The sequence below is a fragment of the Leucoraja erinacea genome, chromosome 24 (assembly GCF_028641065.1).
Source record: "Leucoraja erinacea ecotype New England chromosome 24, Leri_hhj_1, whole genome shotgun sequence".
NCBI classification, from domain to species: Eukaryota; Metazoa; Chordata; class Chondrichthyes; order Rajiformes; family Rajidae; genus Leucoraja; species Leucoraja erinaceus.
The window spans coordinates 31,324,431-31,340,217 of NC_073400.1; the positions used below are offsets into that span (position 1 = coordinate 31,324,431).

Consider the following 15,787-nt stretch of genomic DNA (forward strand, 5'->3'; position numbering starts at 1 on the left):
CTCAGTGGGTCAGGCAGCATCTGTGGAGAACATGGATAGGTGACGTTTCACAGAGTGCTGGAGTAACTCAGTGGGTCAGGCAGCATCTGTGGAGAACATGGATAGGTGACGTTTCACAGAGTGCTGGAGTAACTCAGCGGGTGCAGCAGCATTTATGGAGCTAAGGAAATAGGCAACGTTTCGGTGCTGCCTGACCCACTGAGTTACTCTGTGTGTCTGTATTTGGTATAAACCAGCATCTGGATATCTTTTGTGTTTAAGAAGCCCGAAACGTTGCCTATTTCCAGAAGGGTTTCAGCCCGAAACGTTGCCTATTTCCTTCGCTCCATAGATGCTGCTGCACCATAACTCAGTGGGTCAGGCAGCATCTGTGGAGAACATGGATAGGTGACGTTTCGGGTTGGGATGGAGATTAAAGGATCCCAGCCCAAAATTGTCACCTATCCATGTTCTCCACAGATGCTGCCTGACCCGCTGAGTTACTCCAGCACTCTGTGAAACGTCACCTATCCATGTTCTCCACAGATGCTGCCTGACCCGCTGAGTTATGGTGCAGCAGCATCTATGGAGTTAAGGAAATAGGCAACTTTTCGGGCCGAAATCCTTCTGGAAATAGGCAACGTTTCGGGCCGAAACCCTTATGGGTTTCGGCCCGAAACGTTGCCTATTTCCTTAGCTCCATAGATGCTGCCTGACCCACTGAGTTACTCCAGCACTCTGTGTCTATGTTTAATTCTGAAGTGGGATGGCACTGTTGAGGTCTACAAGTACACACAATCTTTGACAACAGTGGTTCAATCAACATTAGACGTCGCTGCTCCTATATTGCTGGAACATTTAGTCGTTTAGCTTGCAAGTTATTGCTACGATCTGGTACTAAATAATCCCCAAGTAAATGTCCAATTGGTTAAAAATGAACCTTTAAGATTGAAATTCCCATCAGATCTTGATTTAGTTTGTTTCAGAGATACAGCATGGAAACAGGCCCTTCGGCCCATCGAGTCCATGCCGACCAGCGATCACCCCTTCACTCTGGTTCTAAGTTATCCCACTTTCTCATCCGCCCCCCTACGCACTAGGGGGCAATTTACACGGAGGGGGGGGGTGATTAACCTACAAACCCGCACGTCTTTGAGGATGTGGGGGGGGGGGGGGGGGGGAAACCCACGCGGGTCACAGGAGGAGAACGTGCAAACTCCACACAGGCAGCATCCGTGGTCAGGATCGAACCGGGGTCTCTGGTGCTGTTAAGGCAGCAGCTCTACCTACCGCTGGCCTATCAGCCGAGATTGAATGGGCAACATGACAAGCCGGCGTCCAGCAGGCAGTGAAAAGGGAAACAAGGGTAGCTGCTTTCATCCAAGATGAAGTGCGTGCACGATTTGACCCTGTGTGTGTGTGTGTGTGTGTGTTGCACCAACTGCTTGCAGTGGCTGGAATATTCAAAGTCCGATTACTGGACGTGGACCAAATCGCCAAGGCAGGTTCAACAAGGGGTAAGTAGCAGGCAGTGGGATATCACCTTCTTAGAATTCAAGGCACTACCACATTTAACGTGCTGGCAGGAAATGAGTCAGCTCCAATGATATTTGGATACCAATATCCTAAAGTGCATATTTAATGATGATGCAACTCATTTTGTGATTATGTTGGACATCTGTGGAATCCAAACCATTCCAGTCCCTAAATGAGCTCACTTCACTCTCACTGCCAGCCCCGTGCGTGCAGTATTGTCCAATACATTTTTAACTCTATATTTTCCCCCACCCCTGCTGGTTTAATCCTGGTGCAGTAACAGGCAACATTTGTCAGCATTAATGCTCATTCACAGAACAAAACGTTCTCAATCCCTCTAAGTTGAAGAAGTTTGCTAAGTTCGTAAACAGTCACACAGCCTGGAAACAGGCCCTTCGGCCCAACTTGCCCAATGCCGACCAACATGCCCCGTCTACACTAGTCCCACCTGCCCATATCCCTCTAAATCCCTGTCCTATCCTCCTACCTGTCTAAATCTTTCTTAAATGTTATGATAGCAGTTTAGACAATAGACAATAGACAATTGGTGCAGGAGTAGGCCATTCGGCCCTTCGAGCCAGCACCACCATTCAATGTGATCATGGCTGATCATCCCCAATCAGTACCCCGTTCCTGCCTTCTCCCCAAGAGGGAGTTAGATGTGGCCCTTGTGGCTAAAGGGATCAGGGGGTATGGAGAGAAGGCAGGCACAGGATACTGAGTTGGATGATCAGCCGTGATCATATTGAATGGCGGTGCAGGCTCGAAGGGCCGAATGGCCTAATTCTGCTCCTCTGACTTCTGAAATGATGCACTTAGACAATCAACCATTTCCAGAAGGATTTGAATCAATTAATCTGAGTAAGGATATTGCTTTTGGCAATCAAATGATAGTATTCAGGATTTATTTGCTGGGGAGATGTGTGTTGGACTATTAGCTACATGAATACTGGTTATTCACTAAACCCTGGACTCCACTGGGAAAAAAAAACATATATATTTATAATACAGAATCTAATTACATAACTGCTCCAGTAAAACTATTTTTAACCCTGTTCTATTTTTCATCCTGTGGTTGACTTCACTGCACAATTGTGTATAGTTTTTGATGTTGACTGGATAGCACCCAACTAAAAGGTTTTTCACTGAATGTGTCATTCCTCACTGTCACTGCTATGTCGTTGTCACTTGCGGGCGGAGCACCAGGGCAAATTCCTTGTATGTGAATACTTGGCCATAAACAATATGAAGAAAGACTGGATAGACTTGGTTTATACTCTCTAGAATTTAGGAGATTGAGAGGGGATCTTATAGAAACTTACAAAATTCTTAAGGAGTTGGACAGGCTAGATGCAGGAAGATTGCTCCCGATGTTGGGGAAGTCCAGGACAAGGGGTCACAGCTTAAGGATAAGGGGGAAATCCTTTAAAAACGAGATGAGAAGAACTTTTTTTCACACAGAGAGTGGTGAATCTCTGGAACTCTCTGCCACAGAGGGTAGTCGAGACCACAGTTCATTGGCTATATTTAAGAGGGAGTTAGATGTGGCCATTGTGGCTTAGTGGATCAGGGGGTATGGAGAGAAGGCAGGTACGGGATACTGAGTTGGATGATCAGCCATGATCATATTGAATGGCGGTGCAGGCTTGAAGGGCCGAATGGCCTACTCCTGCACCTAATTTCTATGTTTCTATGTTTCTATGTTTCTAAACTTATTCATTCATAAACTTAACTAAACATTCAAGAACTACTACGCTGAGACTGATAATCTCCCATTATTTTTTTTTTACCAGATCAAAGCAAAAGGTGCAACCTTCAGGTGAATCCTAAGGGCCTGTCCCACCTGCGTGATTTTTTCGGGACGACTTGCCGGCACCCGTCACGATCGCAGTAGGTTGCCGGAAATTTCCAACATGTTGAAAATCCAGCAGCGACCAGAGAAAGGGCGCGACTCTTTGGGCGACAACTCACGGCCATACAGGCGTCTCCCCGCGATATCCCTCCCTCCCTCCAGCTTAACATTTCACTGAAAGAAAGACACAGAGTGCTGGAGTAACTCAGCGGGTCTGGCAGCATCTGTGGAGAGCATGGATAGGTGACGTTTCACACAGTGCTGGAGTAACTCAGCAGGTACAGCAGCATCTACGGAGCTAAGGAAATAGGCAACGTTTCGGGCCGAAACCCTAGCGGGTTTCGGCCCGAAACGTTGCCTATTTCCAGAAGGATTTCGGCCCGCTGCCTATTTCCTTAGCTCCATAGATGCTGCTGCACCATAACTCAGTGGGTCAGGCAGCATCTGTGGAGAACTGGGGAACATGGATAGGTGACATTTTGGATAGGTGACGTTTTGGTTCTTCAGGTATATTTTATTCCTCCTCTTCTCTCCTTATCCCTTTATCTCCTTTTCACCTCCAATCTTTGTTCATCCATCTCTCGAATTAACCCCTCTCCACCCCCCTACCTGTATCCACCCATCACGTGCCTGGCTTTGTCTCACCTTCACCTCCCTTTCCCAGCTCTCCCCCCCCCACCCCTCCCCAACCATCGGACTCAAGAAGGGTCCCATCCCGAAAGGTCGCCTGCCCATTCCCTCCCCAGATGCTGCCTGGCCCGCTGAGTTCCTCCAGCACTGTGTGTTTCGATAGATAATAAATACCAGGGTGTTTGCATCAACAGCCAATCTCCACGCCGGAACAAGTTGCAAAAAGCAAATCTCAGCGGAAACTTAAAATCTATTTTAAACATTCTTCCTCTTTGGGGGAAAATATAGAAACATAGAAATTAGGTGCAGGAGTAGGCCATTCGGCCCTTCGACCCTGCACCGCCATTCAATATGATCATGGCTGATCATCCAACTCAGTATCCCGTACCTGCCTTCTCTCCATACCCCCTGATCCCCTTAGCCACAAGGGCCACATCTAACTCCCTCTTAAATATAGCCAATGAACTGTGGCCTCAACTACCCTCTGCGGCAGAGAGTTCCAGAGATTCACCACTCTCTGTGTGAAAAAAGTTCTTCTCATCTCGGTTTTAAAGGATTTCCCCCTTATCCTTAAGCTGTGACCCCTTGTCCTGGACTTCCCCAACATCGGGAACAATCTTCCTGCATCTAGCCTGTCCAACCCCTTAAGAATTTTGTAAGTTTCTATAAGATCCCCTCTCAATCTCCTAAATTCTAGAGAGTATAAACCAAGTCTACCCAGTCTTTCTTCATAAGACAGTCCTAACACCCCAGGAATCAGTCTGGTGAACCTTCTCTGTACTCCCTCTATGGCAATATGACATTTGCCCAGAGTTTTAACTTATTCTTTACAACATTGTTGTTTGTGATCTACAAGCAAATAGGCACCAAACTTGAAAAAGCCTTGTGAAATACACTTTAATAACACTGCTTATAGGGTTATTATTGACATGCTCAATTCTAATTCCCTCTACCATGTTACAAGAGAATTTATGTTAATATTTAAGTTACCATTAAATTTAAAAAAAGCTGAAATGTATTCCGTAATCAGGAAAATGAATTAGTCATACAGCATGGAAACAGGCCCTTCAGCCCAACTTGCCCATGCCAGGCAAGATGTCCCATCTACACAAAAGGGACAAAGGGACAAAGGCACTAGTCCCACCTGCCCACATCCCGCTAAACATTTCCTATCCCTGTACCTGTCCAAATTTCATTTAAAAAGTTTGTTCTTTTTGGGAAAAAATATGAGCTTTAACTTATTCTTTCCAACAGGCAATCCTTGCTGTCCGTTACCATCAAGCGAATACACACAAAACCTGCAGAAACCCTTGTGAAACACACTTAAATATCACCGCTTATAAGATTATCATTAACATGCTCTAATCTAATTCCCTCCACCATGTTACAAGAGGGTCTGTGTTAAAATTCCAGTTATCATTAAATTTTAAAAAAGCCTTTCGACCTTGTTTGCGTTTACCGACGTGGGTATTTGACAAAGAAATCTGGGCCACTGTTGCAGTTTTAAAAATCCCAAGCAGTTAAACAAAAGGTGAATAAAACAATTGGTAATTATAAACACCGATGCTACATACAATAATAATAATAGGAGTAATAATAAATACTTTATTGATGCCCCTCAGGGAAATTCAGATTTCCAGATGCCCCCAACAAACCCACACATTCAAAATGAACGCAGATATCAAATACATAAAATACCATGTGGATAATACCTGAGAGAAATAATTACTTAAAAAGACGAATAATTCACAATTAAATTTTTTTTTTAATGCAAAAATGCATCCCCCTACAGCTGTATTATAAAATCTAATGGGTGAAGGATCTATATCTAGATGACTATAACACTATGTGGGATTCTTGGACATTATACAAAGGTGTGGCATTGCAAAATGGCGGAGCAAGAGAAGGCAGCAAGACTCAAGGAAGTTTGACCTCCGCAAATTCTACACGACCCAAGGACCATTATTGGATCCGTTGACAACGTGTGGATCTAAGTCTGAGATGAACAGGTTGTGGGGGTGGGGTGCAGGAGGGGGGGGGGGAGTGAAATGGAATCTCTAACGTCGCCTTCGAGGAGGTTGCAAGAGGTCTACTTACCCTTCTTGTTTTTCTTCTCCTCTTCGTCACTGCCCGCCCCCAGCAGCGTGAAGATGATGCCGGTCTGAGAGTTCAAGCCCACAGCACTCACTACAATCCTGCCCGACCCCTCCATCACGTGGGTTCCTGCAACGAGAGGAGTAGAACGTTACACCATCCAGACTGAGGCCACCATGGTAGACCCATCTCACAGGTGTGTCGGTGACGTCGTGGGTCGTCAGGTCATCAATTCAAGTGATGGGGGCAGAATTAGGCCATTCGGCCCATCAAGTCCACTCCGCCATTCAATCATGGCTGATCTATCTCTCCCTCCTAACCCCATTCTCCTGCCTTCTCCCCATAATCCCTGACACCCGCACTGATCAAGAATCCATCAATCTCTACCTTAGGAGATTGAGAGGGGATCTTATAGAAACTTACAAAATTCTTAAGGGGTTGGACAGGCTAGATGCAGGAAGATTGTTCCCGATGTTGGGGAAGTCCAGGACAAGGGGTCACAGCTTAAGGATAAGGGGGAAATCCTTTAAAACCGAGATGAGGAGAACTTTTTTCACACAGAGAGTGGTGAATCTCTGGAACTCTCTGCCACAGAGGGTAGTTGAGGCCAGTTCATTGGCTATATTTAAGAGGGAGTTAGATGTGGCCCTTGTGGCCAAGGGGATCAGAGGGTATGGAGAGAAGGCAGGTACGGGATACTGAGTTGGATGATCAGCCATGATCATATTAAATGGCGGTGCAGGCTCGAAGGGCCGAATGGCCTACTCCTGCACCTAATTTCTATGTTTCTATGTTTAAAAAATATTCACTGACTTGTGGCATCCACAGATTCACCACCCTCTGACAAAAGAAATTCCTCCTCATCTCCTTCCTGAAGGAACATCTGTTAATCCATCACTTAGTTTGAAACTGTAGGAAATTCTGTTTTCACACTTCTTAGAAATGCGAGTGGCCTCCACAGCTTCTGTGGCAAAGAATTCCACAGAATGACCAACCTTTGTTTCATCACCCCCCTCCCCCCCACCACCCCTGGCTGGGTTTACTTCTCTCCAAGTAAGAAAGTCTAAAGAATGCAAGTCACCCTGAGATGGTCAAAACTTACAGTTTGTCACCATGACAGTAGGAGTCAGGCTTTTGGCCTTGTGGAGGCTATGAAGAGCTTCACCTCCTATCATGTATCTGTACACTGTAAATGGCTCAACTGTAATCATGTATGGCCTGTCCGCTGACTGGATAGCACGCGACAAATGCTCTTCACCGTACCTCGGTACACGTGACAATAAACTAAACTGAAACGAACTGGAGATACAGCATGGAAACAGGCCCTTCAGCCCATCGATCGCCCGTTCACACGCTAGTTCTATGTTATCCCACTTGCCCATCCACTCCCTACACACTAGGGGGCAATTCAATAGACAATAGGTGCAGGAGTAGGCCATTCGGCCCTTCGAGCCAGCACCGCCATTCAATGTGATCATGGCTGATCATCCACAATCAGTACCCCGTTCCTGCCTTCTCCCCATATCCCCTGACTCCGCTATCTTTAAGAGCCCTATCTAGCTCTCTCTTGAAAGTATCCAGAGAACCGGCCTCCACCGATATTGGCAGAGATTTCCACATAGTCACCACTCTCTGTGTGAAAAAGTGTTTCCTCATCTCTGTTTTAAATGGCTCACCCCTTAAACTGTGGCCCCTGGTTCTGGACTCCCCCTAACATCGGGAACTTGTTTCCTGCCTCTAGCGTGTCCAAACCCTTAATAATCTTATAAGTTTCAATGAGATCCTCTCTCATCCTTCTAAACTCCAGAGTGTACAAGCCCAGCCGCTCCATTCTCTCAGCATATGACAGTCCCGCCATGCCCAAGAAGCTTCATAAAATAACGCATGATTACTGTGGGATTCATGGCTGATCATCCACAATCAGTACCCCATTCCTGCCTTCTCCCCAAATCCCTTGACTCCACTATCTTTAAGAGCCCTATCTAGCCCTCTCTTGAAAGTATCCAGAGAACCGGCCTCTAAGGCAGAGAATTCCACAGACTCACAACTCTCTGTGAGAAAAAGAGGGCCAATTAGCCTACAAACCTTTATGTTCAAGAAGGAACTGCAGATGATGGAAAATCGAAGGTAGACAAAATTGTTGGAGGAACTCAGCGGGTAGGGCAGCATCTATGCATGCTGTTTCTCCATGGAGTTTCTCCAGCAATTTTGTCTACCCACAAACCATTATGTCTGTGGGATGTGGGAGGAAACCAGAGCACCCGGAGAAAACCCACGCGGTCCCAGGAACATGCAAACTCTACACATAGACAGCACCCGAGGTCAGGATCGAACCCGGGTCTCTGGCGTTGTGAGGCAGCGACTCTACCCGCTGCACCACCGTGCCTCACAGAGTTAAGACATGGCAGGTTTGCCACACAAAGCCTCTTGTAACCGATGACGAGTCCCAGCTGCTGGTAGTTTGAATCAACCCCAGCACATTCGGTGAATTGGCTTATTCTCTAAAGCAACATGCAACCCGATTGCTCAACGTAGATCTGAAGGTTCCTTGAACTTGCCAGAGAGTAACATCGGATCTTTCACCAGGGATTTCTTCACGTGTTCGGACTCTCCTGTCAACGAACTCTCGTCGATCTTTAAGTCATTGCCTTGAATGAGGATTCCATCAGCAGGCAACAGGTCACCTGTAGATAGGCAAAAAGTGGACAAGTTTACATTTAGTTCACTCATCGTAGAGATACAGCGCAGAAACAGGCCCTTCGGCCTGCTGGGTCCGTGCTAACCAGCAATCGCCCATTCACACTAATTATCCGTTATGTGGAGGAAGGAACTGCAAGTGCTGGCTTAATCTGAAGATAGACGCAAAAAGCTGGAGTAACTCAGCGGGACAGGCGGCATCTCTGGAGAGAAGGAACAGGCGATGTTTTGGGTCGAGACCAGTGTCCGAAGAAGGGTCGAGACCCGAAACGTCACCCATTCCTTCTCTGCAGAGGTGCTGCCTGTCCCGCTGAGTTACTACTGCGCTCCGCGTCTAATTATATGTTATCCTAGCTTCACATCCTCCGCACTAGCGGTAATCACCTTATAGCTAAACCCTCTTGTGTTGGACATTTCCACCCTGGGAAAAAGGTTCCGGCTGTATACCCTATCTGTGCCTCTCATCATTTTATATACTTCAATCAAGTCTCAGTGAGAACAATCCAAGTCTATCCAACATATTTCTGTGTCTGAAACTCTCTAATCCAGGCAGCATTCTGGTAAACCTCTTCCGCACCCTCACCAAACCTTCCATATATTTCCTGCAAAGGGCTGACCCGAACTGCATGTAATACTCCAAATGCATTCTAGCCAAAGTATTATCGAGCTGCTTCATGTATTCAATGCCCCAACCAATGAAGGCAAGTATACAATTTGCCTTGTTTACCACCCTACCTACTTGTGCTGCCATCTTTAGTGAGTTATGAATTTGGACTCCAAGATCCCTTTGCACATCAATGCTGTTAAGAGTCTTGCTAGTAATAGCAATGTTACAACATTTTGAGATTTTAAAAATCAAGTCTGCAATTTATCCCATCAGATAAAACATACAACAAAGTTCAATTTGACACCTAATTAATTTTCATATCTTCAGTATTAAAAAAGTAATGGCCATTTTCATACTCTGAAATTAGCACCTTGTTCCCTATTGCTTTTCCATTGACTTAACTCAAAAGCTGTGATCGAGGGCAGTCAAAAGCCCATAACTTTCTTAAAAATTAAGAGAACTGAAAGAAATGTTCAGTTATTGTAGATTGAAGCATTCTGAAACTAATATGAAACAATCTTACTTGGATGACCTGAAATTAAAGCATATAATGAGTTAGTTGCCTAATTGTAGCTAATTACAAAATTCAATTACTAGATCTAAACATCTATCCATTTCTTACGAAGTTAACATTTTAAAATAGCCTAAGTGTCCAAATAACATTCACCCAAGAATTCACAATATGACATGCGCGGGTTTTCTCCGAGATCTTCGGTTTCCTCCCACACTCCAAAGGCGTACAGGTTTGTAGGTTAATTGGCTTTGATATAAATGTAAATTGTCCCTAGTGTGTGTAGGATAGTGTTAGTGTGCGGGGATCGCTGGTCGGGGCGGACTAGGTGGGCCGAAGGGCCTGTTTCTGCGCTGTATCTCTAAACTAAATTAAACTACAGGAGCCAATGAACCTACAAACCTGCACGCCTTTGGGGTGTGGGAGGAAACCGGAGCACCCGGATAAAAAAACCCACGCAGGTCACGGGGAGAACGTACAGACTCCGTACAGACAGCACCCGCAGTCGGGATCGAACCTGGGTCTCTGGCGCTGTGAGGCAGCAACTCTACCGCTGCGCCACCGTGCCGCCTTAACTGTGGACCAACTATGCATTTAAAGGTTTAAGAAGGAACTGCAGATGCTGGAAAATCGAAGGTACACAAAAAAGCTGGAGAAACTCAGCGGGTGCAGCAGCATCTGTGGAGCGAAGGAAATAGGCAACGTTTCGGGCCGAAACCCGGAAGGGTTTCGGCCCGAAACGTTACCTATTTCCTATTTCCTTCGCCCTTGGTTTCGGCCCGAAACGTCGCCTATTTCCTTCGCTCCATAGATGCTGCTGCACCCGCTGAGTTTCTCCAGCTTTTTTTGTGTACCATGCATTTAAATATCTCATGCGCAGGACTGAATTCCAGAAGCTCGAGTCACCTGTGAATGTGTAAACATTGAGAGTGTTTACATATTAATCAAATATTCTCTGCTGAGACCAAGACACAGACTGAAGCAGAGGACACAGGTTTAATGTGAGGAGGGGGTGAGGGGAGGAGATTTAATAGGAACCTGATTGATAACTTTTTCTCATCTACGGAAGAGGAATAGATCGGGTAGACGCACAGAGTCTCTTGCCCAGAGTCGGGGAATCGAGGTCCAGAGGACACGGGTTCAAGATGAAAGGGAAAAGATTTCATTGGAATCCGAAGGGTAACATTTTCACACAGAGGGTGGTGGGTGTATGGAACGAGCTGAGCTGCCAGAGGAGGTAGCTGAGGCTGGGACTATCCCAACGTTTAAGAAACTTTAAGACAGGTACATGGATAGGACAGGTTTGGAGGGATACCGGCCAAACGCAGGCAGGTGGGACTAGTGTAGCTGGGACATGTTGGCTGGTGTGGGCAAGTGTGGCTGAAGGGCCTCTTTCCACACTGTATCACTCGATGACTGAATACAACACAAGGACAATAGACAATAGGTGCAAGAGTAGAGGCCATTCGGCCCTTCGAGCCAACACCGCCATTCAATGTGATCAAGGCTGATCATCCCCAATCAGTACCCCGTTCCTGCCTTCTCCCCATATCCCCTGACTCCGCTATCTTTAAGAGCCCTATCTAGCTCTCTCTTGAAAGCATCCAGAGAACCCGCCTCCACCGCCCTCTGAGGCAGAGAATTCCATAGACTCACCACTCTCTGTGAGAAAAAGTGTTTCCTCGTCTCCGTTCTAAATGGCTTACCCCTTATTCTTAAACTGTGTGTGGCCCCTGGTTCTGGACTCTCCCAACATCGGGAACATGTTTCCTGCCTCTAGCGTGTCCAAGCCCTTAACAATCTTATATGTTTCAATGAGATCGCCTCTCATCCTTCTAAACTCCAGAGTGTACAAGCCCAGCTGCTCCATTCTCTCAGCGTATGACAGTCCCGCCATCCCGGGAATTAACCTTGTACAAAAGAATTGGCACCGTGACTGGGTAGATGGTTTAAAGGTTGTAGGAGCAGAATTATTCGGCCCATCATGTCTACTCTGCCATTGAATCGTGGCTGATCTATCTTTCCCACTCAACCCCATACTCCTGCCTTCTCCCCATAACCCCAGATACCTGCAGTGCCTGTTTGTGCATGGAGCGTTTGGCCCATATACCTACAATCCCGTCCTAGCCATGTACCTGTACAAATGTTTCTTAAACATTGGGATAGTCCCTGCCTCAACTACCTACTCCAGCACCCACATTCACTCCTTGTTCCAAACACCCACTGGAAAAATTACCTCTCAGATTCCTATTAAATCTTTTCCCCTTCACCTTAAATCCATGTCCTCTGGTCCTCGATTCCCCTACTCTGGGCAAGAGACTCTGTGCGTCTTCCCGATCTATTCCTCTCATGATTTTGTACACCTCTACAAGATCTCCCCTCATCCTCCTACGCTCTAAGGAATAGAGTCCCAGCCTGCTCAACCTCTCCCTGCAGCTCAGACCCTCTAGTCCTGGCAACATCCTCGTAAATCTTCTCTGTACCCTCTCCAGCTTGACAATATCTCTCCTATAACACGGTGCCCAGAACTGAACACAATATTCTAAATGTGGCCTCACCGACGTCTTATACACCTGCAACGTGACCTCCAAACAGGCTGGCTGAGGAGAGTTAGTGTTAGTTGTCGATAGTTGATTTAACGATACACTGCGGAAACAGCGATCCCCGCACGCTAACACTATTCTACACACACTAGGGGACACTTTACAATTTACATTTATACCAGAGCCAATTAACCTACAAACCTGCACGTCTTTGGAGTGCGGGAGGAAACCGAAGATCTCGGAGAAAACCCACGCAGGTCACGGGGAGAACGTACAAATTTCGTACAGGCAGCACCGGAAGTCGGGATGGAACCCGGGTCTCCGGCGCTGCAAGCTCTGTAAGGCAACAACTCTACCCGCTGCGCCACCGTGACGCCCCTTCTACGTGACGTGACGTGACTCACCGTACTTGATCTGGGCGATGTCCCCCACCACGATCTCGGCCACGGGGATCTGTATCACCTGGCCCTTGCGGATTACGGTGAACTTCTGCTCCTGCTCGATACGGCTCTGCAGCCCACGGAACTGCTTCTCCTTGCTCCAGTCGTTGAAGGCCGTCACCAGCACCACGCAGATGACGGAGAGGAGGATGGCGGCCCCTTCGATCCATCCCGTGTCCGCCTCGCCCTCTTCCCACCCGCCTTCACCGCACCAGACAGGGGGGCAAGACCTCGCCTCCCCACCCACAAGCAGCTTCACCGCACACTGCAGGACTGTTTACAACCAGGGGGCGCTACAAGACCGAACCAGCAGGTCGAGGAACAGCTCTCCCACTCTATAACAACGTACACTGCAATCACCCCCAGACACTTCCTATGCAGGGAAATGAAATGCATGCAGATGACAATGGTTCTGAATCTGAACCCTGAAGGTAAAGAACACAAACCGAAGGTAGAGCTGCTGGAGTAACTCAGCGGGACAGGCAGCATCTCTGGAGAGAAGGAACCGAAACGTCACCCATTCCTTCTCTCCAGAGACGCTGCCTGTCCCGCTGAGTTACTCCAGCATTTTGTGTCTACCTTCGGCTTAGAGAGAATCCTATCTCCTGGGATGGCAAGGGTTGGATTGAGGAGAGGTCGCTCAAAAAGTACAGGGATGGAAGGAACTGCAGATGCTGGCTTACACCGGATAGACACAAAATGCTGGAGTAACTCAGCGGGACAGGCAGCATCTCTGGAGAGAAGGAATGGGTGAGGTTTCGGGTCGAGACCCTTCTTCAGACTGATGTCAGGTGGAGAGGGAGATACATAGATAAGGATGTGTAAGGTGTGAAAACAGGACAAAGGGGATGGAGATCACGGACAATGTAGAATAGATCGTTGTTAGTTAGGAGGTGACAACAAGGAGACAGTCAGACTGGTGGGGGAACTGGGAAAGGGGGAGGGATGGAGAGAGAGGGAAAGCAAGGGTTATTTTAAGTTAGAGAAGTCAATGTTCATACCGCTGGGGTGTAAACTACCCAAGCGAAATATGAGGCGCTGTTCCTCCAATTTGCGCTGGGCCTCACTCTGACAATGGAGGAGGCCCAGGACAGAAAGGTCAATGTGGGAATGGGAGAGGGAGTCGAAGTGCCAGGAGATCAGATAGACAATAGACAATAGGTGCAGGAGTCGGCCATTCGGCCCTTCGAGCCAGCGCTGCCATTCAATGTGATCCTGGCTGATCATCCCCAATCAGTACCCCGTTCCTGCCTTCCCCCCATATCACCTGACTATGCTATTTTTAAGAGCCCTATCTAGCTCTCTCTCTTGAAAGTATCCAGAGAACCGGCCTCCACCGCCCTCTGAGGCAGAGAATTCCACAGACTCACAACTCTCTGTGAGAAAAAGTGTTTCCTCGTCTCCGTTCTAAATGGCTTACCCCTTATTCTTAAACCGTGTGTGGCCCCTGATTCTGGACTCCCCCAACATCGGGAACATGTTGTTCAAGAAGGAACTGCAGATGCTGGAAAATCGAAGGTAGACAAAAAAAGCTGGAGAAACTCAGCGGGTGCAGCAGCATCTATGGAGCGAAGGAAATAGGCAACGTTTCGGGACGAAACCCTTCCGGGTTTCGGCCCGAAACGTTGTCTATTTCCAGAAGGGTTTCGGGCCGAAACGTTGCCTATTCCTTCGCTCCATAGATGCTGCCTCACCCGCTGAGTTCCTCCAGCATTTTTGTCTACCAGCATTTTGTGTCTATCTTTGGTACAAAGCAGCGTCTGCTGTTCATTTTTATTCCGCCTCGTATCGCCAACTGAACGGTACTCACGTTCGCTGTCTCCTCCAGGAGGTCGGTAGAACGAGAGGCCCAGGGAAATAATGGCCGCGATCTCTAATATAATTAGCGTCACGTCCTGCAGTGCTTCCCACACTAACTGCAGAAAGGTTTTTGCCTTCTTAGGAGGAATAAAGTTCTGTCCGAAGACTAATTTCCGTTTGTCCAGGTCCGCTGGGCTGCCGGATAAACCTGAGTTGGGGGGGGAGGGGGGGGGGGAGAGAAAGAGAGGTTGGGTGTTACCAAGAAATGGCCTTCATTCTCAAAGTGAAACGAGCTCCGTGTAACAGCTTTTAACGCATCAGCCTGGCACCTTTCCACAACGGAACATGGTTTTCGGCCCACAATTGTCCAAGCAGAACCTCAAGGGTCACGGGTCAAGAATATTTTACTGACCTATGTCCCAGATAGAACAATTTCATTCCTGCTTACAGCAGCACAACAGAACATGTCAACATGGAACTCCCAAAACAACTCTGTATAATAAACAAGAAAAAAAAGTCCAGTGTGTGTATATTTACACATACTCACGTATATACATACATATACATACACACACACACACATATATCATATACCTATTAAAGGTCTGATCTTGGATGTGTGTGTGTTTATTTGTTTGTGTATAATCACATGTTCTCGAAAAAATCGTAATATTTTTACATATTCCGGTAGAGATTTTCCCCCTGGAGACAAAGCAGCTTATCTGAAAAATTCATGCTCTAGTTCTCGAGTTATTAATGAAAATGTTCAAAGATCTGAAAAAACTTTGAAATAAAAAATGGCTGAGAGGTTTGGAGCACTCCTGAGCCTTCTGCCTGCGAGTAACACTTGGTGGCTGAAGTCATCTTTATAAACAAATGTAACACCTTCAGAAGCTAGCCCCCTCCCTACATGGGACCCTGGTGTTGCAAGACCAACATCAGGGTGGTATGGTGGCGCAGCGGTAGAGTTGCTGCCTGCCTCACAGCGCCAGAGACCCGGGTTCGATCCTGACCACGGGTGCTGTCTGTACGGAGTTTGCACGTTCTTCCCGTGACCTGCGTGAGGTTTTTTTCCGGGTTTCCTCCCACAATCCAAAG

The 15,787-nt window shown here is 47.2% G+C and overlaps 1 protein-coding gene across 1 annotated transcript in view; it reads right to left on the reverse strand.

Annotated features, from left to right (window-relative positions):
* The window catches only part of LOC129708921 (plasma membrane calcium-transporting ATPase 1-like), a 203,098-nt gene that overhangs the window by 60,439 nt on the left and 126,872 nt on the right, over positions 1-15,787 (reverse strand). Inside the window, exons 3-7 of the mRNA XM_055654990.1 lie at positions 14,700-14,897; positions 13,137-13,154; positions 12,854-13,090; positions 8,650-8,775; positions 6,095-6,220 (exon numbers count right to left, since the gene is read on the reverse strand). Coding sequence (XP_055510965.1) covers positions 6,095-6,220; positions 8,650-8,775; positions 12,854-13,090; positions 13,137-13,154; positions 14,700-14,897 — 705 coding nt within the window. The remainder of the gene's footprint in view (positions 1-6,094; positions 6,221-8,649; positions 8,776-12,853; positions 13,091-13,136; positions 13,155-14,699; positions 14,898-15,787) is intronic.